General features: G+C 42.3%; 3 protein-coding genes across 45 annotated transcripts; 2 read left to right on the forward strand and 1 right to left on the reverse strand.

Annotated features, from left to right (window-relative positions):
• Window positions 1-410: 410 nt before the first annotated feature.
• On the forward strand, window positions 411-7074 carry LOC117855003 (uncharacterized). Its single transcript, XM_034737271.2, has 15 exons — window positions 411-984; window positions 1785-1906; window positions 1992-2080; window positions 2155-2193; window positions 2420-2513; window positions 2844-2886; window positions 2981-3081; window positions 3714-4272; window positions 4348-4435; window positions 4977-5168; window positions 5296-5864; window positions 5973-6111; window positions 6192-6260; window positions 6350-6469; window positions 6599-7074. The coding sequence occupies exons 1-15, from the start codon at window positions 767-769 to the stop codon at window positions 6710-6712; spliced, it is 2556 nt and encodes an 851-aa protein (XP_034593162.1). The 5' UTR covers window positions 411-766; the 3' UTR covers window positions 6713-7074.
• Window positions 7075-7809: 735 nt separating this feature from the next.
• Window positions 7810-13958, reverse strand: LOC117855682 (uncharacterized). The gene is made up of 13 exons (XM_072294126.1): window positions 13868-13958; window positions 12189-12292; window positions 11997-12071; window positions 11784-11911; window positions 11421-11693; window positions 10904-11076; window positions 10448-10503; window positions 9358-9468; window positions 9156-9277; window positions 8808-9080; window positions 8569-8702; window positions 8358-8450; window positions 7810-8267 (listed from the first exon to the last, which is right to left on the reverse strand). Exons 2-13 carry the CDS (start codon window positions 12280-12282, stop codon window positions 8132-8134), a joined length of 1668 nt encoding a protein of 555 aa, XP_072150227.1. The 5' UTR covers window positions 12283-12292; window positions 13868-13958; the 3' UTR covers window positions 7810-8131.
• Window positions 13959-16280: 2322 nt separating this feature from the next.
• Window positions 16281-22910, forward strand: LOC117857514 (uncharacterized). 43 transcript variants are annotated; one of them, XM_072294123.1, is made up of 9 exons: window positions 16293-17148; window positions 17231-17403; window positions 19675-19715; window positions 20424-20552; window positions 20894-21016; window positions 21090-21373; window positions 21482-21626; window positions 21794-21850; window positions 22540-22910. In XM_072294123.1, the coding sequence occupies exons 2-9, from the start codon at window positions 17234-17236 to the stop codon at window positions 22572-22574; spliced, it is 984 nt and encodes a 327-aa protein (XP_072150224.1). In that variant the 5' UTR covers window positions 16293-17148; window positions 17231-17233; the 3' UTR covers window positions 22575-22910. The 43 variants fall into 43 exon arrangements, 5 of the variants coding, with proteins under 5 accessions (XP_072150224.1, XP_034596105.1, XP_034596108.1 ...); XR_011898323.1 differs by lacking the exon at window positions 22540-22910 and adding exons at window positions 18845-18972; window positions 21959-22247 and having other exon boundaries at window positions 16299-17403; window positions 20527-20552; window positions 20966-21018; window positions 21098-21373; XR_011898312.1 differs by lacking the exon at window positions 22540-22910 and adding an exon at window positions 21959-22247 and having other exon boundaries at window positions 16281-17403; window positions 18845-19715; window positions 20424-20599; window positions 20894-21018; window positions 21129-21373.
• Window positions 22911-23296: the final 386 nt, after the last annotated feature.

Below are 23296 nucleotides of genomic sequence, written 5' to 3' on the forward strand. Positions count from 1 at the left end.
GTCAGGGGCGAAGGTATATTGCCATTAGGGTGCTAATGCACCCTAAAAAAAAGTTAAAAAACAGTTGTTAGTTACAAATTTTCACCATATATATACCCCTCGTAACTCAACTCTATGCGCCGGTAAGTGCACCCTTCCAATTTAGTCCACAAGGTAAGTGGCACCCTTCCAATTTGCTCTAGCTTTGCGGCTAGCGGTGGTGAAAGCTAATGTGGAAAACGCCTCGGCGCCTATTCATGATTCATCAAACCCAGAGGGTTCCGGGTAGAAGAATGCCGCCACCTCTGCCATCGGGCAGTGACACCCAGGCCTCGCCCGGGCGCACCACCGCAGCAACCTATCGCCCTCCATTTTTTTTTTGCCTGTTCTGCAGGGTGGTACGTGTATCGCTATATCACACGTACGCAGGCCGCGTGCCGGCGCCCCATTGCAGCGTCATCGCCCCCGACGACGCCGAGCAGGGAGAGAGAGAGAGGAGAGGAGAGGAAGGCCCGAGAAGCCAGCAGCCTGCTACGGCAACGAGCAGAGCCCCGCCCGCCTCTTGCGCTTCCCCCTCCATCTCGCCTCGCCTCGGCCGCACCACCCGTTTCGTTGCCGCCGCCGCGCGCGCCACCTGATTTCTCCTCCCACCACCTCCCTCGCTTAATTTTAGCAAGAAAGCCAGCCCGGCTGCGTGCCCTCTCCCGCAGAGCTAGGTTCCCGGTTTGCGCGCCGCGCCCGCAGCGTACGTCGTCGTCGTCGCCGCCGCCCGGATCGCCAGCTAGCCATGGAGGGGAAGAGCGTGGTGATGTCGGCGCTGGGGATCGGGATCGGCGTCGGCGTTGGGCTGGGCCTGGCGTCCGCGCCCTGGGCCGGCGGCGGCCGCTCGGGCTCGTCGTCGCGGGACGGGGTCACCGTCGAGCGCGTCGAGCAGGAGCTCCGCCGCCTCCTCGTCGACGGCGCCGAGAGCAAGGCCACCTTCGACGAGTTCCCCTACTACCTCAGGTTCGTTCCGCAGCTGCCGCCGCCGCCTCCGATCCTCCTTTCCCTTGCGCAAGTGCTCCGGCGCGTGCGCGACTCATCACTGGGCGCGATCGATTCTGCACTGCACCAACGAAAACCACTCCTCGTGTTACTACGCACCTCGCTTCAGAGTTCGTCACACTCTGCTCGAGCTGTTTGCGTCACCTTGTGCAGTTCGGGATCTCTGTTTTTTTTGTGTGTGTGTGTGTTTATTCCTTTTCTTACGCGATTTTCTCATGCACATACTACATATACATGAGGCGTACAGATCAACTTCATACTTTTTTATTCTGATGAAAAAAAGAAGAAAAATAGAGGGAAAAGTGCGTGTGATCTTCAGTCCCAGGCGTTAGCAGGGGAACTCTGCATCCGGACTCTGTCGCGCAAGATAGGGACCCAGATGATCTTCCAGCAGTTTCTATTCTAGTAGATGAATTTGACCTACAGACAAACATATCTCACGGTAGGCTCCGTGTAATTAACTAAACGGCTACCACGAAAGTTGGTGACGAAAATGGCCTCCCGTTTAAAAAAATATGGACAGTTATCCCATTTTTTAATTCTTTCCCCTTTACCGGCTGAGAAAAGCTGGGCTCATTTTGTACAGGTCTGGATAGCACCCTGCAGAACAATAGTGAATTAGTGATGTTACTGCATAAATGATGTGCACACGCAGTGACCTCTCTTTTTTCCCCATTTGGCGTGCAGCACATTTTTTCATTTTCATTTCATCATCTCAACCCCCTCTGTTTATTTCCTTTACTTCCGATTCCAATGTGCAGTGAGCAAACACGCGTTGTGCTTACAAGCGCCGCGTATGTTCACTTGAAGCAAGCAGACATCTCCAGGTACACCAGGAATCTTGCTCCAGCTAGTCGTGCGATTCTGTTGTCAGGCCCTGCAGGTAATTATCTTCACCGCGAAAGTGAACAATTGTTCAGTCATTTCACTTATTTCGTCTTCAGACTAAGTTAAGTTCCTGCTTGAAGAGCTTTACCAGCAGATGCTCGCCAAGGCGCTTGCCCACTATTTCCAAGCAAAATTGCTCTTGCTGGACCCTACAGATTTTCTTATAAAGGTGAGTTTGGCTGCCACATTTTCTTGTTATACCAAAATTTATTGGAATTTCTGATGCAGTATCCTTCCTTACAGATCCATAGCAAATATGGCACTGGTGGCAGCACAGAGCAGGTAAGACCTTTAAGCATTCTGTGGTTACTTTCATCTTGTCACATTCCCATAGCACCAGCCTTCGGATGTAAGTATTAATGGAAATCACCGGTGTGTTACGTTTGCTTATTGTTCATACGGTGCTGTAATATGTCTGCATATCATTGCCAAGCTTGATCTTTTTCAACTCTTCACAGATTGAGTGCTCCTTGACTAACTTCTAACTGGAGCATTTTCTTCGTGTCAGCCATTTAAAAGATCAATATCTGAGACGACGTTTGAACGTGTGACTGGATTGCTTGGATCTCTTTCAATCCTTCCACAAAAGGAGCAACCAAAAGGTCACTTGAGCATTTAGTAAATACTGTTCAGCTCTTCATTATTCTGCAATGTTTTGCTTGATGCTCAGTAATCTACTTCAGCTTTCAAACTGAATCTGCAGACCTCAACTCAGTGTTGCATTTCATTGTTCTGAACATTTAAACTTCCATAGAGCGGTTTAAGTTTCTTAAAATCAGTTGATTTCCATTTGTTCTTAATGTTGTTTACTTCTTCAGTATGAAACTGAATTCACTTGCATGTATAGACTGAAGAATGCAATGACTGAATGTCGTTCTTTTACTTCATAAAATTAGCTGTATGTTTATTAATTGCCTTGGTTTTTGTCACAGAAACTATACGTAGACAAAGCAGCATGACAGATGTGAAACTAAGGTCTGAAAAAGTTAAGCCTTAATGTATTCTTGGAAATATATACTAGAATTCATTTTACTGTTTTTATATGCTGCTGCCCTATGGAATTTTCCAGGAGTTCTGAAAGTATGAGCAACTTACCAAAGCTCAGAAGAAATGCATCTACTTCATCCGATATGAGTAGCCTGGCATCGCAAGGTCCTTCAACTAATACAGGTCATAAGATGTTCTTTTGAAATACTTAGTCGCACTGGACTGAAGTTATGTCCCGGAATAAAATTCTTGCTTTTACTGTTTACCACCTTACCCTTTTATGAGCTGGCTGAATAACTATGTTAGCATTAAACTGGACCTCCTTGTTTTTTTTTAAAAGAAAACTACCTCTTTGATTACATTGCCATGTGTGTGTACCTTAATGGCACTTTGCAGTCTCTAGCTGCTTGTGTGCTTAGCGTGTCAAATAGTGGGTGTGGTATTAATTTATCACCAGCAAGGTAGAATTTGTCAATCCGATATCAGGGTTGTAAAGCACATATTGATTAGAGGTAGTTTATTTTCTTATTTTGTCAATGAACCTCATTACTTTTAGTAATGCATACATTTCAATATTATAACAATGAAGAATGAACAAATATACTGATATAATAAGGTGATTTTCTGCAGGTAACACTGTGCATGCAAAATAGTTGAAAAATAAACAAACAAGAGTACAGTACTCCTAATTGAATGAATATTGAGAAAATGTACAAATTTTGCGGGAGCAGTCACCTTAGTAATTTTTTACTGTGTTGCTGCTTCGCATTATGCACCTTTTCTGTTCTCATGATCGTGTATGATAAACAATGCAGCTCCTCTCAGACGTGCTAGCAGCTGGACTTTTGATGAGAAAATTTTAGTACAAGCACTGTACAAGGTTCTGCATTCAGTCTCTAAAAAGTATCCAATTGTACTCTACATAAGAGATGTTGAGAAGTTTCTTCACAAGTCCCCAAAAATGTATCTTCTGTTTGAAAAATTACTAAACAAGCTTGAAGGGCCAGTGCTTGTCCTTGGATCAAGGATTGTAGAGATGGACGTTGATGAGGAGTTGGACGACAGGCTTACTGTTTTATTCCCATATAATATTGAAATCAAGCCACCTGAAAACGAAAATCACCTTGTAAGTTGGAACTCGCAATTAGAAGAAGACATGAAGATGATTCAGTTTCAAGATAACCGGAATCATATTTTGGAAGTCCTTGCAGAAAATGACCTCGAGTGTGATGACTTAGGCTCGATATGCCTATCTGATACAATAGGCCTTAGTAAGTATATAGAGGAGATTGTGGTATCTGCAGTTTCATATCACTTGATGAATAACAGAGAGCCGGAGTACCGAAATGGAAAATTAGTTATATCTGCAAAGAGGTAGGTAGCATATTGGTATAGTTGTCTGTTGATCTTTACATTTGTTCCTCGGTTTGTGACTCTTTCATGGCACAGCTTGTCTCATGCATTGGAAATTTTTCAAGAGAACAAGATGAGTGATAAGGACAGCTTGAAGCTGGAAGTGACTGCTGATGCCTTGAAGGTTTGTTCAATGGATGCTCCTCCGAGTTTATTATTATCATTATTATTATTTAAATCTCAGATATGCACCACTAAATACACATGATGAAAAGATAGCGCTGTTTACTCTTGTTATGATTTATATTACAGATGTACACTACTGAATATACACACGATGATAAAAATTATTACTCTTAATTCTACCTTGCGAGGTTTTGTTATCTGGTTTGCCTACATTTCTGAGAAGGCTGCTAGGTTTGTACTGATATTACAGTAACTTTTGCTAAGTAATTAGCGTAAAAAACACTAAGTAAGTTACAGTAAAATGTTGCAACTGGCGTTTGGATTGTTACTAAGAATGATGCAGCTGGCGTCTGGATTGATATGTTACAGACTATTTAAAACCTTTTACCATTTAAAACTTAGCAAATTGGCTAGGCTCTTTGGCTTGCCTTATTTTGTTAATACAAGGATACCTAATTTGTCCTTAGTATTCCAATTTTACTTGTCTAAGAAACATTCAGAAAATGTGTTTATTCACATACCATACCTCAAATATATAGGCTGCTGAAAAAGGAACTGCTCCAACTGCTGCAAAATCAGAAACAAAACCTGCAACTTTGCTGCCACCAGTACGCCCCCCTGCTGCCGCTTCTGCTGCCCCTGCTGCTGCTGCTGCTGCTGCTGCTCCTGCAGTTGAGAGCAAACCAGCACCAGAGAAGAAGGATAGTCCACCTCCAGCTGCAAAAGCACCGGTAATAGAATTTTTGGTTGCATCTTTAAATAAGTAGTAATGTAGTATTATTATTGTCTGCTCTATGTTATCCTGTGCATGTCTCGAGAAACTAATTTACCAATCTGTCATTTCATTTTTGCTACCAGGAAGTGCCACCAGATAATGAGTTTGAAAAGCGTATTAGACCGGAAGTTATACCTGCTAATGAAATTGGAGTCTCATTTGATGATATCGGTGCCTTGGATGATATCAAAGAATCCCTTCATGAACTTGTCATGCTGCCTCTTCGACGGCCTGACCTCTTCAAAGGAGGTCTTCTTAAGCCTTGCAGAGGTATATTACTTTTCGGCCCTCCGGGAACTGGAAAGACAATGCTGGCCAAGGCTATAGCAAATGAAGCTCAAGCAAGTTTTATAAATGTCTCGATGTCAACTATCACGTCAAAGTGGTTTGGGGAAGATGAAAAGAATGTCCGCGCATTGTTCACATTAGCTGCCAAAGTATCGCCAACTATCATTTTTGTTGACGAAGTTGATAGCATGCTTGGGCAGCGGAACAGAGCTGGGGAGCATGAAGCAATGAGGAAGATCAAGAATGAGTTCATGACACACTGGGATGGACTCTTGTCAAGACCAGATCAGAGAATTCTTGTTCTTGCTGCAACTAACCGGCCTTTCGATCTTGATGAGGCTATCATTCGTAGGTTCGAGAGGAGGTCTGTGTCTTGTCCCTACGATGAAGTAGTTATGTTTGTCCATCCTTGTATTTCTAACAGAACCATTCCAATGTTCTATGCCTAAGGTGTGTTCTCTTTCTTTAACAGAATCATGGTGGGTCTGCCATCAATGGAAAGTCGGGAACTGATTATGACGCGGCTTTTGTCAAAGGAGAAAGTTGATGAAGGGCTGGACTTTAAGGAGCTAGCAACTATGACAGAAGGATATAGTGGCAGTGATCTTAAGGTCAGTGACAGTATCATGAGACATACCAATAAAAATGAAAGAAAAAAACTCCTTCGTTCACTCACATTTCTCTGTAACAGAATCTATGCACCACGGCAGCGTATCGCCCTGTGAGGGAGCTGATACAGAAGGAAAGAAAGAAGGAGCTGGTAATGAGATCACTACACACTTAAGCTTCTTAATTCAAGAGGAACTGTGTGAATACACTATGTAACCTTTTTGTTCTCAATATCTTCAGGAGAAGCTGAAGCGTGAAAAAGGAGGAGCTCCGTCGGATTCTACAAAGAAGAAAGAAAAGGAGGAGCCAATCATTCTAAGGCCACTAAACATGACAGATTTGAAGGAAGCAAAGAACCAGGTGAATCCATAATTCAAGTTGGATTTCAAAAGCACACTGCAGCGCATAGCGTTTGCCAACATTAAACTGAACAGCTGGGTAGCTTCAAGTTCAAAATTGTTATTAATACTCCTAAACTCTGAAATGCAGGTGGCTGCAAGTTTCGCTGCCGAGGGCGCCATAATGGGTGAGCTGAGGCAATGGAACGAGCTGTACGGCGAAGGCGGTTCCAGAAAGAAGCAGCAATTGACATACTTCCTTTGAGCAATCTGAATGCCACACGCAGAATGTATGGACATAATTTGAAAGAGTAGTAGAGTAGAGACACAAAACAGCCGTGACGAAATAGGCCGAACATGTATAACAACATGAGGAGAAATGGGGGAGTGTTAGGGGACACAAGAAATCAGGCCGTAAAAGCCGGTTTCTGTTGTAGAACAAGGAAGGAAGAACAGTTCTATCTCCACCTTAAATTCCTGTTTGCTTGTGCTGTTTGTTGTATTACACCAAATAATGTAATCTGCGGCGCAGATTGTTCCTCTTTTTTTTTCTTTCTTTGTATTTGCCTGGTCACATAACGATTTTACATAGGTTGTGGTCAGCCTCGAAATGGTTTTGGTCTTTTCTGTGTGTGCGTGGGGATCTTTATAGAGGTAGCTCAGGCAAGCCTAGAGCTGAGCCGATCCCAACATTCCTTTTTTTTTCTGTTTGTTTGATGCAACTACAAAATATCATTTAGTGGTTTCGTGAAGTTGTATTGGCCAGTACCTCCAAGCAAAAGGCTCCAACAGCATCGTATTGATTTTTTGATAATGGATAAATAATCCGGCTTCAACCTTCTAGAGGAGGAATTAGTCCTACAAATTATTACACTTAGTACACATACACTATTTACATCCCCTACAAATTATTACACTTAGTACACATGTGTTTATATCTTCATCCTACGTAAACTAAAAGGCTACCTATGGGAGGTGAAAAAATGAAATCCGAGATCTCCGACGTCCGCCATGGGGGTGGGAGAGGGGGGGGGGGAATTATTTACTCGAGGAAACCAAGTAATAGACACACAAGCCCGCTATGAAATAGATCCTTGGTTCAACTCGAAACTCAGCCCAATGGATGTAGTTATTGGAGGATGTTTGGATCGGTTTTGTGTGCTCTTTTCGTGAAAATTTTGAATAAAACTGAACGCCGGCCTACCTCTGCAGCGTTGAGCACGGAGGCGGGCGTCGTGCGTGGCAAAGAGCACGAGGAGGTCGGCGGCGCCACATCAGCGCACGAAACCGTCGCAGTCACCGGTCAAACATCCAACACTGTTCATGTGATTACACAGCTTGGACCCTCAATTCACAGTCATATATACAAAAATGTAACATTTAATTATCTTGAATAGCTCAAGAAGCAACTTAACAAACTATCCATTGTGTGGTATCATGTGACAGCACATTTCGAAACCAGGACGTGCGCACGGGTCCACTTGCAGAGACTAACGTCACAGCATATTGTTTGGGCTCATAACCTCATACGATTCAGCAGTACAGTTCTCGACTTGCATATAACAAGGGTTCAAATATTAAACAAAGATTCCTCAACGAATCTAGCTAAAACAAGCTTACATCTGGTTCAGCAAAGTAGAAAAAAAGACTACTTGTATACGGTAAAAGCTCCATGACCGTAGGACTACTTGTACACGGAAAGATTTCCGTTACGGTAATAATATCTATTGGGTTTGTTTATGGCTGCACGTTCATTGTTAGATGCATCTTCATCTTGATCCTCAAGGATTTTGTCTTCACTTCGTGTAGCCACCATCCAGCTGCCATTCAACGATTTCCCAAAAAACATATTGTGACCAGCATATTTACAAAGATGGTAATTATTATGTAACGAGATGTATCAACATTACCTGTTTGGTGGTTGTTGCTCACCATCTTTAACAATACAGCCCAGCTTACAAAGTAATCCTGATGTACCATGGCGTATCTTCATATAATTTGTTCTGTCAAGCACAAAAGATTGGATTTAATAAAAAATTATGTCGACTCAACCTCCTCCAACTTTGATTATTGAAATGTTCGAAGAAATCTCAGTTAAGTGCAAAGCAAAACCACACTTACTGTCCTGTCTTAAAATAGTTCAGAATTCCACGGAGAAGATCAAACCACAGGAACGGAGTTCCCATGTTCCTATCATAGTAGTTCATGCCCACAAATTTGCCGTTGACAGCAACAAGGGGCCCTCCAATCCCAGCCTAACCAGGTTAAATGGAGAGGTTGTCAGTTGTATACATAAGGCTAAGTACATCATATTCATGTAAAAGTAGGCAATTAAAAAAAAACAAAATCAATGACGCTACCTTAGTGATTGTACATGCAGTGTACTGAAGATCTTTGCAATCCAGGTTGCCTGACCACCTGGTACATTTTCCACTTGCAGCCATAGCTAAACCTGATTCAAAGCAACGGCCCACGGCTAATAACTTGGTAGACCAATCTAAATACTCACTGTTCAGATCCACAGGACAATCAACAGTATAATTCTTGATGCTGACTAGAGCAACATTGTAATGTAAACTATAATGTTCCAATTTTCCTTCACAGCGTTCCCTGTTTGGAAGCAACACCACAATCTGCAAAAAATACTACCAGACTTAAGCAGTGTCTTGAAAGAACAAGAATCACACAATATAATTAGGAGCACCAACCCTTAAGCCCTCAATAATTTTGGCGTCGTTTTTCCTAACCAAGCTCGCTGATGTCAGAATAGTCAGGCATTTATCAGCATAGTCAATGAAAAATCCCGTGCATGTTCTTAATTTTGATCCACCTGGGCAACATAATTGTCATTAGCTAGTGATGACTAAATACAAATGCGAAATAGTATACAACACATTACAGTAAAATCACCTTTGAATGAAGCAAGTGCAACAAGATTTCTTAATATGTGAGAAACAACTCCATGCTCGAGTTCACTCCAGACACCATTAGGATATACGTCTCCAAAAATCTTAATGCTACCTGGTTGACAAGATATTGCATAATAGTTAGTGGCACGGAAGAGCTGTAAAAAGGTTCAATGCATGATAAATCAGCAAATGTACAGGAATTGTGATTGACTATATCCATTGATGGACTGGGGTAAATCAAAAAGTCAACCCAAGTTGTGCCTTGCTAATGCTGGTGCAACAAAGTTGATTAGCACTGACATGCTAATTATATGTACAATATGAAACAATCACTTAAATTTCTGCAGATAATATTGTAAAATTATAATATGATGGCATCTTGTGACTCATATTATAAGTGATTGTGTTTGAACATATCCATGAACATCTCTACCTTCAAGGAGCTAGTGATGGTCATGATGTGCTGTATGCACCCGCAATCCAGATCTTTTCTAGATGGACTAGCAAATTGCCCGTGTTGCAACAGCAATACAAAATCAAAGGAGTACATTTGTGTATGTAGTGAACCTTGGTTCCATGATGTCGTTCTAGGTGATTGGGGTGAGGGTGAAACTGATTTGTAATAAGTGGCAGGATGATGGGTAAATATTGTGGTGACACATAGGGGTAGAGTGGTGGTGATGGCAGACACCCCATCATTACCAACTCAGTATTCTTTAGTAGTTGAGATTTATGTAGAGATGTGCGTGTAGCATTTTATTTGATAAAGTATTGAACTATCTGCATATGTACATAGTCAGCTGATTTTTATAGGCACAATAATCTCTGTAATCAGAGGAAATTTACATTATAAAATCAGAACCTGAGGTATACTTATTTGTGATCGCAACGCGCAAGCAATGCTAGTGCAGCAGTAAGGTACACGAATTAGCACTAACATTACAATACAACTGTAGAAGACTGTACTAGGTAAATAGAAATATAGATGGAAAGGCTTAATTTGCGCCACTAAAGGACCTTACAAATAGTGCTGAATCAAAATTAAAAAAAAGAAACATCTGATAACCAATGTCGAGTGGTTGTGTACTCACCTTCAGGACGAGGGAGAAGTTTCACACCTATGCGTCTTATTTGTCTTTTTTTATCCCTGTAGATGAAGATCAACATGAGCACTAGATCAATATGAGTACTAACCCAAAAGGGATCAACATGAGCAGATAATGCAATAAAACAAGAAAGAACTAAGCAAATGTATACAAAATCTTAGTCAAGAGATACCATATCCCCTAATAGTTAGTCTCAACATAAAATTCTAACATATTTTGAATTAAAAAATATATTGGCTTCAATATTTCATACACAGGAATGTTGCTACACTACAAGCCTACAATATAGAGCAACTATGACACCTGCAATAAGACAGCTATCCCATTTGAAAAATATCTTTAACTATGGAGTAGACATACCAAACCATCAAGTCGTTATTAAGGGTAAACATTAGAAGCTGTGACAACATAGATAAACAAACTGGAAATATATTTGCATACCTGACTGGCTTCACCAGGTTTAGAAATACACTCCTTTTCAAGGATGTACGAAAATGCACCACACGTTCGAGAATTATACTCCTTGGCAAGAAAATTGTTCTTTCCATATCCCAGAAGAGGTTGATGCCAAAAAAGTTCCCATAAAAATCATAAAGTGCACCGCCCTGCATAACCTAGAAAAAAAAGTGGCAGGCTTTAGAATGATAACGAATAAGAGTTACTCCCACCTTTATGTTAAAATTGTCACAGTTGATTGTCTTTTGGAAATTGTAAATGACTAAATGCTACTAATAACAATGTGTAAATACTTTAAAATGTATATATTATCTTCCACTGCAAATTCAACCAACACAAAATCCATTCAACTTAAGTGTACAGTTTGGTAGGTATTGGGAATTTGGGATGTGTAAGAGTAAACAGATGTAGTACATTAATATTTTCTTTATTGAATACAAGACATAGTTCAGTTCATATAGTAACAAATAAGATTAGAATACTCAGAATAATGCTAGTGTACCTCAGATAATTTACATGTAGAGAACATAAGATACCGACTATATTGAGATCCACGCGAATCAGTACATGTCCCACTTGTGGTCAATAATCTGTTAGAGATGTCACGCCCTACTGCCACTACCTTTCGACCATGGGGGTCAAATTGCACCTGATGATCGAGAGGCACGCAATAAACATCAAGGACGGCCGGGACTTTGACAACAGCAATTTCGTAATCCAAATCATATTCTTCCAGAAACCCTATGGCCACATCTTCTTCATGCCGTACTACAATCTATATTGATAAAAGCAAAACAGCACAGAATGGTCACAGTTATGTAAAGTAAACAATAGCAATTAGTAAATAATTATCAGCAGCACAAACCTTAACCTTATGGTCATTTGTTTCAGAATCATGTAAAGCTCTAACCAAACTTGCTGAAGTCACAAACTTTGTGAAGGAAGACTGACATTCTATAACTACGCCAGAGGATGCATATAGCACATTTGGCCCTACAAGATCATAAATTATATCATTCAAAACTAATGATTTTAGACATATATTTTGAAAAAATTAAGGGTACAACAGAATAATCACCATCGGACAAACCAATTGAGACAACACTTCTAGACACCTTTGATGCAACTTCCCCACCCAGCTCCCTCCAGATATCTTGATTGTCCCAAAATAAGTCACCAAATTAAGAAAACATGTTACAAACACACACGAGTGCTCAAATAGAGCCATAAATAATAAAAAAACATGAAGAAAAAGGAAGAACCTGCAGACCTAAAAAATCAGTTGCCTCTTCTCCACTGCAAGTTCTTTTATTGTCAGCTGAGAATCTTGTAAGATCATCAGCACCCCTCTTACTTGGCAGCATCTTTCCAAAACTGAAGCAGAATTAAAGGCAAAATGTGGGTCATAACAACCAGAAAAGCAAACGTTGCAGGGTCAGCTATTCAATTTTTATTTATGCCATACTACTTTCATAAAGCAAAGCAAAAGAAATGCACCGTCAACTTGATGGTTGTTAGTTTTTTCACTTTTCAAATAATAACAACCAGGTTGTATTCTGTTGAAGGAACACGTAGAGTGCAAAATATCATCATAGTGAAACATATATATTAGTTCCCAACCAATATAGAGCACAAAAATTTTCATATTTCATATTTGATATGGAATTAAAAGGACAAAATTTCCAAACTATGGACCAAGGAACAAGCAATGAGAATAGCAACGTGACAGAGCCAAAACAAGCAGAAACGGATTCACAACGAACTACACGTGCAATCTTGACCCTACATGGAAATTAACCACATGCCAAACACCTCAAAAGTATTTGAAAGAAACATCAAATGTTTGAGTACCAACACGAAAAAAAAAACACCCTGATTTTTCAGCAAATTTTAATCAATAGATAAGCAAACCGGCAACAACAAACAAGTCCTAGAAAGCAGGCACCAAACTAATTGGTTGATTTACATGGTATAGAGAAGCTGAGGGGTGCTAAGCTACAATTGGCAGCTGACTAACAACCTTATGAAGCACCAATATGAAGCACCAACTAATTGGTTGATTCATAGGAAATAATATATATACAATCCAGCCCTAACAACCTTATGAAGCACCAATAGGAAAAAAGCACTATATATGGTTAAAGAAACCATCAGAGCTTCACTTCCCACACTAAAATCCCAGATATTTTAAGAGGTACAAGCCTGTAGATAAGCAATCAGATGAACTAAAGATCCAACAGAACCAGCTCCTAACCTAATTTCGTTTCCATCGAAACAAGATATCAAGGGGAGCCGACCTAATTTGCATTGGCGGCGGCTGCGTCACCTAATTTAGGGGTAATATATACATTGCAGTAGCCTTGTTTGTTTAAGTGGGTCCCCAATCGATTCTTTGCCTTAACTTGCTCCGAAACTAACTGACAAAATATCTTAAGGTTCTCTTCGCCCGTGTCTGCACCATCAGCCATGTTGTTATCCAAAAAATTCAGCATGAAACTTTTAAAAAGAACTTAGCATGACATAAATACATATTTAAGGTTATGATGAGTAATGGATTGATATTGAATACAAACATCTACTGGTTACAGCACTGTAAAGTTTGTCACAAATCCAACAACAAATGATTGCAAGCACAACATGTACTAGACAAGCCAATTTCTGCGACCATGACAGGCCATACCTATGAGCAGTGCAAGGTGCTGTCCATTGTCCAGCTTCTGTAATCATCAAGGAATGACACTACTGACCATAATCGAACATACCAATCCATTTTGTAATCCAATTAATATGCATGTACATATGCAGATAGAATATACCAAACCATCTTCATTCCATTTGCCAGATAATATACATGCCAACATACAAAGGTACCATCGCAATCCATTTTTCATTCCATTTTGCAGCAAAGATACACACAGAACTGAGGGAGAATGATCAGCTGGGACTCACCTTCGCGGTCTGCCGACTGGGCGAGCAGGCGGGACGGGCGGCGAGGTCTGGGCGAGCGGCTGGTCGGGAGGGGGCTCACTCACGCCTTGCGGGGGGGGGGGGGGGGGGGGGGGGGGGGGGGGGGGGGGGGGGGGGCGCGGGGGGGTCGCTCGTCGGCTGGAGGGCTAGAGGAGCGGCGGCGTCCGGCGATCGCCAGCGACGTGAGAGGACGAGATCGGATCGGAAGAGGGAGGTGGGAACCGGGAGAGGAAGGTTCCCTCTGTATTTATATCGGGCCGTTTCGCCGATACGGGCATCACACGTATCTTCCAGCGCCCAGCCCTAGCCGCCTGTCCCAACCCGACGCCCCGCAGCTGACCTGCCCAGCGCACGCATAGCGCCGCCGCCCGCCCGCCGGAGCCGCGGACCGCTGGCGACGATCCACCGCCACTCTACCACGCCCTCCGCGAACGCGCGACGCAGCACGCACGAGCGCCGACGGCGAGTCAGCAGCGGGCCGGCGACTACCTCCGGTGAGTTTCTTCCCTTGCAGTTCTCGGTCTAATCTTCTTGTTCCTCCGTTCTTGACTTGTCGTTGCTTGACTTTTCCCTTGTCCCTTCCCGATTCGAGTAAATGGCAGCCGCAAATTCGACTACTAACTACTGCTCCTAGCGCTGGTAGTGTACGTCGTCATGTGGCGACGTCGATCGGCCACCGTTATGGCCTTATGGGATCATGTCACCATTTTAGAGAAATGAACCCTAATTTCAATGTTGCTTGGTCCTTCTAGGCTGCTACAGATTGTAGGATTTTAATATGCATTATTATTTATTTGTTTTATAAAAAGTATCCGGCATGGGTTCCTTTTTTTTTTGGGGTTCCTGATACGGGATCCACGTATCCCAGTCTCACAGTAGACTTAAAAGTATGGCATAATAAATAAAAACTGAATTACTGATCCTGCAACGTTGCTTTTCTGGTTATGACCTAAAAACTATATTCTCTAAACTGTGTCTCGTATTCGATAAAGAAAATGTTAATTTACTCTCTCTGTTTACCTTTATTAGTCGCTGTTGACTGTAATGCAAAAGGTTGGCCTTATTCCTTTCAAAATGTACCCTCACTACGGGAAAGTTAAAAGTTGCCGAGTGTATTTTTTTTGCCGACTGTTTTTTTTCGAGCACTCGGCAAACAAGCTCTTCGCCGAGTGCCAAGCCAAAAACACTCGGCAAAAAAAATACACTCGGCAAATCGGGGCTTTGCCGAGTGTCAAATAAAAAACACTCGGCAAACCACTCTCTTTGCCGAGTGTCAAAAAAAATACTCGGCAAAGAGGGGGGTTTGCCGAGTGGCAAAAAAAACACTCGGCAAAGAGGGGCGTTTGCCTAGTGTTTTTTTGACACTCGGCAAAAAATAATTTTTTTTCCTCTTTTCACCATGAAATTTTTTCTACTCCCCACATACAACATGTGGTACTCCATGTTAAAATTTGGTATATTTTGGATTTATTTGCTATATTTATTTAATTAATTGCATTTCAAGGAAAATTTTGGTATAAGTCAAATTTGAACTGCAAGTAATTCAAATTATGGAACAAAATGAGTAGAAAAATGATATTCATGTTATTTGGCCCAATTTGAGACCTGACCCATGAAATGAAAAGAAATTTCAAACATCTTGTTCAAGAAACACGACCATGAACGTGTGGCAGTAGTATTTTTAAATTGTAAAAAAAACAAGCAAAGTCTGAAAATCATGAGATTTATCATGATGTGATGATATAATACGTGGAGGCTGTGGAAAAAAATTGAGAACGTTTTGCACATTTCATCATGTACAATGATTACAAACCGAAACATCTCAGAAGAAGAATAGTAACTTTGAGAGGATTCGATAAGATTTAGAGTCGAAGTGACGGTCGAGTTTGGTTTGACTACAAAACTTTTTGTATAATCAACAGAGAATATATATTAGTTCGTGTGAAAATTTGGTATTTTTTTGAAACTGTTAGATATTTTTTAATTTTTTTTAAAAAAAAGTTTGCCGAGTGTCCTATAGGACACTCGGCAAATCAATAGTTTACCGAGTGTCCACGTAGGACACTCGGCAAACCAGACCGGCCCACGCCTCAAAACACCCCCCCGGCCCACGCCTCAAAACACCCCCCCGGCCCCCCGCGCAGACCGGCCGCCCCCCGCTCTTCCCCACTCTTCCCCACCCCGACCTCCTGCAGCCGCCGCACGCGCGCCACCCCCGGCCCGCCGCCCCCGCCGCCGCCGCACGCGCACCCCTCCCCCGGCCCGCCGCCGCACGCACCCCCCCCCCCCCGGCTGCCGCCGCCGCCGCACGCGCACCCCTCCCCCGGCCCGCCGCCGCCGCCGCCGCCCGCCCCCCCCCCCCCCCCCCCCCCCCCCCGGCCCCCTCCCCTCCCTCTCCCCCGGCTTATGGGCCAGATCCGGGCGGCGGACGGGCCAGATCCGGGCGGCGGCGTCCACGTCGACCGACGGGGGGCGGTGGAGAAGGGGAGAAGGGGAGGCGGCGTCCGGCGGGCGGACGGGCTAGATCCGGGCGGACGGGCTAGATCCGGCTCTCCCCCACCACCGTCCTCGTCCATCGTCCTCGTCCACCGGCGGATGTGGCGGCGTGGCGGGCGGCGGCCGTGGTGAGGCGGCGGCGTGGCGGGCGGCGGCCGTGGCGAGGCGGCGGCCGTGGCGAGGCGGCGGCGTGGCGGGCGGCGGTTGTGGCGGTGGTGGAGGCCGGTGGGCGTCGGCTGTGGCGAGGCGGCGGTGGTGGAGGCCGGTGGTGGTGGCCGGCGGCTGTGGCGTGGCGGCGGCGGTGGTGGCCGGCAGTGGTGCCGGCTGCCACTTTTGTTTTTTTTATTTTTTTCGAAAAATATGTTTGCCGAGTGTTTTGTTGTCACTCGGCGAAAGCTTCGCCGAGTGCACGACATAGAACACTCGGCAAAGCTAACTTTGCCGACTCAAAATTTACCGTGTGTCGTTTGCCGAGTGTACGAACTGTCTGTTTCCCGTAGTGCCTTGTGCAGTTAAGTTGAATGGTTTTCATAGTGGTTGAATTTGCAGTGGAACATACTTCAAAGATATCATACATTTTAAAGTATTACATATTAATGATAATAAAATAGTATTCCTTCCAATCCTTGTTATTACTTGACATCTCGGCACTAAAATATAACTACTTTCGAGTCTATTTTTGTGTCCTAATGTCAAGTAGTAATGACTGGAGGGAGTAGCATTTAGAACTTGCAGAAGACAGTCAACAGTAACTAGTAAACGTAAAGGTGGGACTAACTCTTATTACCTGGTCGTTTCATTCTGTTCCAGTGTAATCCTTGTTGCCTGCCACATGATTTTTTTCTCTAGGTTATGCAGGGGGGCGCACTTTTTGAATTTGATGGGAACTTTGTTGGCATGAACATTTTCTGGAATATGGAAAGACCCATATTCTTGCCAAGGGATATAATTTTTGATCGTTTGAACAATTTATGGACATCCATGGAAAAGATATTATTTCCTGAGATGGTGAAATTAGCCAGGTGTGCCAATATATTTCCAGTTTTCTTATCTATGTTTGCAGTTGCAGCTTTTAGCGTTTACTCTTAATAATAACTTGATGCTTTGGTACCTCTAGCGTAAGATATTATCAAATAGGTGAGCTGTACTTGGCATGTGTCGCAGTTGCTCTGTATTTTAAAGTAGCCATATTCCTGTGTATCAAATATTAAAGCCAACATATTTGTTTACCCTTAATAAAAACTTGATGCTTTGTTACCTCTAGTGTAAGATAATACTCCCTCCGTCCCCAAAAGAATGCAATTCTGGAACAGTGTCATGATTTACTGTATCAAGTTTGACCTATTATAGATGAAAAAGTATAAATATATATAATATCAAATAAACATCATTAGATTAATTACGAAATGTATTTTTATAATAAATTAATTTGGAGCTATAAATGTGAATACTATTTACTACAAACCTGGTCAAACGTGAAGCACTTTAACTAGGACGCATACCATAGTTGCATCCTTTTTAGGACAGAGGGAGTATTGTAGAGGGAGTATCAAACAGATGAGCTGTACTAGGCACGTGTCACAGTTGCTCTGTATTGTAGAGTAGAGTAGCCATATTCCTGTGTATCAAATATTGAAGCCAACATATTTGTCTAATTCAAAATGTTAGAATATTTTGTTGAGATTAAAATATGAACATTACAAGAGAGTATGGTCTCTCTTGACTATCAAGATTTTGTTTAACTGGATACCACCCGTTTCTCTAACTGGTGGTCTAGGGCTGTTGTTGGAGTCCAAAAGTGGCACGGCCCAAGATATGTGAGGCTAAGACCATGGCTTGGTACTAACTCTTGGTATTTTGCAAGTTTGGCTTCAATATGAATTGTGCATTTTGGATGCTCTGGACGTGATTTTGCTAAAAGGGACAAATAAGCACCTGGAACAACACCAAAGTTAGCAGATATGGCTGATATGACGAAGCCAACCGGTCTGATCAGCCTACTGAAGCGGCCTGACAGGTTATTGGTCCTGTAGCCGATCCGGCAGTCCAGACCGGTCAACCAACCGGTCAGACCGGTCAGATCAAAGTGCTCAAAATGCATATTGGACTTCACCATTGCATAGATCTCGTCGAGATGATCGAAATGCATATGTGAAACGCCTAAGTTGGAGTCCGGATGAGAGAGTTATAGCTTCGATAAGATTCAGCCCTGGGTTGACCGGTTAGGATGGGTGGTCTGACCGGTCTACCCAACCTAATCCGAATTAGGAGTTATATTTTGACACGGGATTTATGTAATTTTCGACTCCTACTGGGGCAAGACCTCCCCACCCTATAGATATAAAGGGCCACGGCTGATTGAGGGCATCACAATCGAATCAATCTACAATCTACTTTTATTTCCTCAACCCTAATACTTTTCCAACATTCATGTTGTTCATCTACTGTTCTCCATGACCATAGATGGCGTTCTAGGCTTGCTGGTCGACCTAGAGCATGCCGGCGACGTCGACGCCCTTACGGGGTCCCTCCCGGGCGAGAGCTTCGACGGCCTTTGCTAGTTTGCTTGTAAACTAGTCGTTCTTCACCACGTAAGTGCGTTGGTTATCCTTTTGCCGGTTTGCTTGTAAACCTAGCCGTCTCCTACCACATAAGTGTGGCTGTTATCCCCTCGAACAACCGATCCAAACCAAACCCTAGACCGGTTTGCTGGACCGGCCTGCGCAGCACCTCTGTTGTTCGGTCTGTTTGCGACCCGCGCGATCTAGCGCACTCGTGTGTTGGCTAGAAAAGGCGCCAGCACTGTCAAAAGAGTGCCCCAGCAAGCAGAAGAGTGGTCTCAATTCTCTGATTATCCTAGTTGCATGGGAATGATAGAAACATAGAAATGATTGTGTATTTGAGGGGAAAGGCCAGTAGTGGAGGTAGTCTTGCAAAAGATTGCCAGCCTTTGGTGTATGGCCGGAGCTTCTGCTCTCCAGGAGCTCCTTTGCAGGTTGCTTGGTCTTGTTCCTTAATTTGGGGTAGGCTAGTCGTTGGCAGTCCTTTTTTGTGCGTGTGGTGTCTGTACCTTTCTTTGTTTTTCAAGGGCGTGTGTGGTGGGGTGTTTGGAGGGTTTTCTTTGCCCTTTGTATTGTGTTTTTTTCTCTTTTAATGAAATGACACGCAGCTCTCCTGCATTATTCGAGAAAAACATTTATTTTAACATTTGCTCAGTTGTATTATTGCACTATCTACTCGTGCTGATCCATTTTGGGTTAATACTCATATTAATGTTTCATCTACGGCCATAGAAAAAGACGCACAGGTGTGGAACTTCGCTCGCATCCTGAAGGTGAGTACACAACCACCCAATATTGATCAGTAAATGTTATTTAATTGTGCAACTCATCACTGTTTCTAAGGTCCTCTAGTGGTTCAAATTAAGCCTTTGCATTTGTACTTCTATATAGCTAGTTTAGTCTTCTACAGTTATATTATAGTGTTATGAGTTAATCCGTTAACATTACTTGAGCACTAGCGTTGCGATCACAAATAAGTATACATCAGGTTCTGATTTTGAAAAGTAATTTTACTCTGGTCTAAAAATTTATATACATATAATCATATCAATTGGCTGCTACATATACACATACGCAGATAGTACAACACTATGCTGTAAAATGCTACATGCACATCCTTAATAAATCCATCCAGAAAGATCTGGATTGAGTGTGCATAGAGCACACCATGACCATCACAGCTCCTTGAAGAGTAGAGATGGCATGAGTTGTTGCACAAGTTGCCATAACATTTTAATGTTAAGTTGTTATGTAGAGAACTTTAAGTGATTGTTAAATGCTATACTTAGATTTAACACATGTCAGTGATAATCAACCTTGTTGCACCAGGATAAGCATGGTACAGTTTGGGTTTACACTTTTGGTTATCTCAGTCCATCAAGGGACGCGGTCATGAGTCAATGCTTGCTGAGTTATCATGTGCTGCGCATTTTTACAGCCTTGCTGTCCCACTAACTATTATACGATGTCTCATCCACCAGGTAGCATGAATGTTGATACTTTTGAAGAATATTTTGGCGACAAATATCCTACTGGTGTCTGGGGTGAATTCAAGAAAGAAATTTATTCTAACATATCTGACAGAGTTGTCGCACCTGCTTCGTTCCATGGTGATTTCACAGTGATGCGCTATTTACTACTCCCTCCATCCCAAATTGTAAGTCATTCCAAGAATCTTGGAGAGTCAAAGCATCTCAAGTTTGACCAAAATTATAGAGAGAATTATAAAGATTTATGACATCAAATAGGTATACTATGAAAATATAATTGATGAAGAATCTAATGATACTTAGTTGACATCATAAATATTATTATATTATCATATAAATTTGGTCAAACTTGAGATGCTTTAACTCTTCAAGATTCTTGGAATGACCTACAATTTGGGATGGAGGGAGTATTTCATATTTATGTTGAGTCATCACTAGCTAATGGCAGATATGGTGTCCAGATAAATCAAAGTTCTTTGCATGCACGGGAATTTTCATTGACTCTGATGGATGTTCAATTATTCTAACCTCAGTGAGCTTGGTTAGGGATCCTGATGGCGCTAATGAGATCGTGAGCAGCTTAAGGGTTGGTACTCCTAATTTTACTGTGATTCTTGTTCATTCAAAACACTGCTTAAGTCTCACTTTATTGTTTGCGGATTGAGGTGTTGCTTCCAAACAACGAACGGACTGCAGGGAAATTGGAACATTATAGTTTACAATACAATGTTGCTCTAGTCAGCGTCAAGAATTACAATGTCGATGGTCGTGGGAAGCTGCTGGAACCTGAGGTGATACGATGGAATGAAACGGTGGTAGCTGTGGGTCGTTGCTTTGAATCAGGTTTATTAATGGCTGCAAGTGGGAAATTCATACAACCCGACGAAGTGCTAGACGATGCGAATTGTGATCTTTGGTGCAGTACGTGTAAAACCACTAAGGTAGCGCCCTTGCCTTTTCTATTTTAATTGCCTACTTTTATCAGATTATGATGTACTTTGCCTTACATACTTGGCGTCACAACTGACCTCTCCATATTACCTGGTTAGGTTGTGATTGGAGGCCCCCTTATTGATTTGGATGGAAACTTTGTGGGCATCAATTACTATGATACAGAAACAGGAACCCGTTCCTGTTTTTTTCTGAAATCCGGGAAATTTTGGAAGGAATGTTGGATGATTTGCAGACAAAAAAGTAAGTGTGAATTTCTCTTTTGGTATTCAAGTTGTTATGATAGTGCTGGTATACAGGTTTAGTTTTGCATGACTGCAAGATTTGTTTGGACATTTGATCAATAATCTAGTTGGCGGTAAAATCAACATAATATCCTATTAAATCTCGATATTCTGCATGTTTGACAGGGCGACAATTGGTGGTCATAAGGCCCGTGTGGGATCTGACATCGAACCACCACTCATGTATGTTGATACATCTCATCGATCTTACTATTATTATGTAATAAACATATCTTGTTTAGAAAATTGCTGACCTGATATGACGTGAGGAAATATATCATTGAATGGCAGCTGGGTATCGCCTGCCTGATCCAAGGTGATACGGATGAATATGAAGTTGAAGATTAACGTGCATCCCTAGGCAACAACAGCAACAGATTAGGATAATTGCTAACTGCGTACCAGTAGTCTTCGTTCTACTCCGCCGAATTGCTATCTGCATGCCGTAGGCTCGTTTTATCTGGATTGGATTGGAATTTCATGTATTATCTTAATATAATATTTGAACAGATGTCTGTTGTTAAGATAATCTGCATGCGGTAGCCTATGGCTAGGAAGAGAAGTTGTTTGGTTGCCTGCATCTAGTTTGAGAATCTCATGCAAGAGACTGTTGGTTACGCACATACCTCCTATTTGATGTGAGAATACCTCCATCACTCCTCAATGTTGTTAAGTCTCAATTCAAACGTATTAAATCATCTTAGGAGGCAAAATAATGAGTAATAATAAGTACACTAAGCTAGAATTTACTAGTTGATCCATGGTGTAAGCATAGCAAAGCATCTGATGCACAAATTCTGATCTGAGGGGTACATAAACCACCAGGTCATCATGATGAACTTAAGGCAATGACATGTATCCAATCCCTGCAGTGCAAATTATAGAAGGAAAAGTGAGGCATAAGTAGCAAAGAATCACACGAGATTTTCATCCAGTTGCAAGATCTGGTGAGGAAAAAAATAACAATAATAATAAAGGCCCAGGTGCAGTGGGCGAGCCAGGCCAGCCCAGCCAGGTGCGTGGGAGCTTGGCCAGGCCAGCCAGGGGTCTACTGTTAGGCCTGTTTGGTTGGAGGCATGGAGTATTTGCCTGGTGAAAAGTGTTCATGTTAGTTGCTTGTAAAGTTGATGTTTTTGATAGACGTGGCAAGTTTGAAGAAGATGTGTTTGGTTGGAGTCGTATTGCATCTTAGTTAGAGATTATGCATATATATCAATCAATTCCTCCCTATATTCGTTATTTAGTATTTCTATATTCGTTATTTAGTTTTCTAAAGAGATATTAGAATTCCTTTTATAAAAAATATATTTGCTAAATATTCTTCTTGTGCTCGTCAATTTATAGAGAAAGAAAAAGAAAGCAATTGGCTTTGCCTGGGAACAAACTAGTCGTGACGTCGTACTTTTTTTTTAAAAAAAAGAAAAGAATGAGAAGGGCACATGACGTGGTAGTGTGTGTTAATGACCTCCCCTAATGCCAGGCTAATCTGCTAAAAAACGAGTGCCGGAGCCAGACAAATGGCGCTAATCTCCATCCTGGCACAAGCAGCAGCATCGGTGCTCAAGACCCGACAACCAAACAAGGTGCAGCACTTCGGTTTTCAGGTTCAAACCAAACAAGCCCATAACG

Source organism: Setaria viridis, chromosome 5 (assembly GCF_005286985.2).
Source record: "Setaria viridis chromosome 5, Setaria_viridis_v4.0, whole genome shotgun sequence".
Taxonomy (NCBI): Eukaryota; Viridiplantae; Streptophyta; class Magnoliopsida; order Poales; family Poaceae; genus Setaria; species Setaria viridis.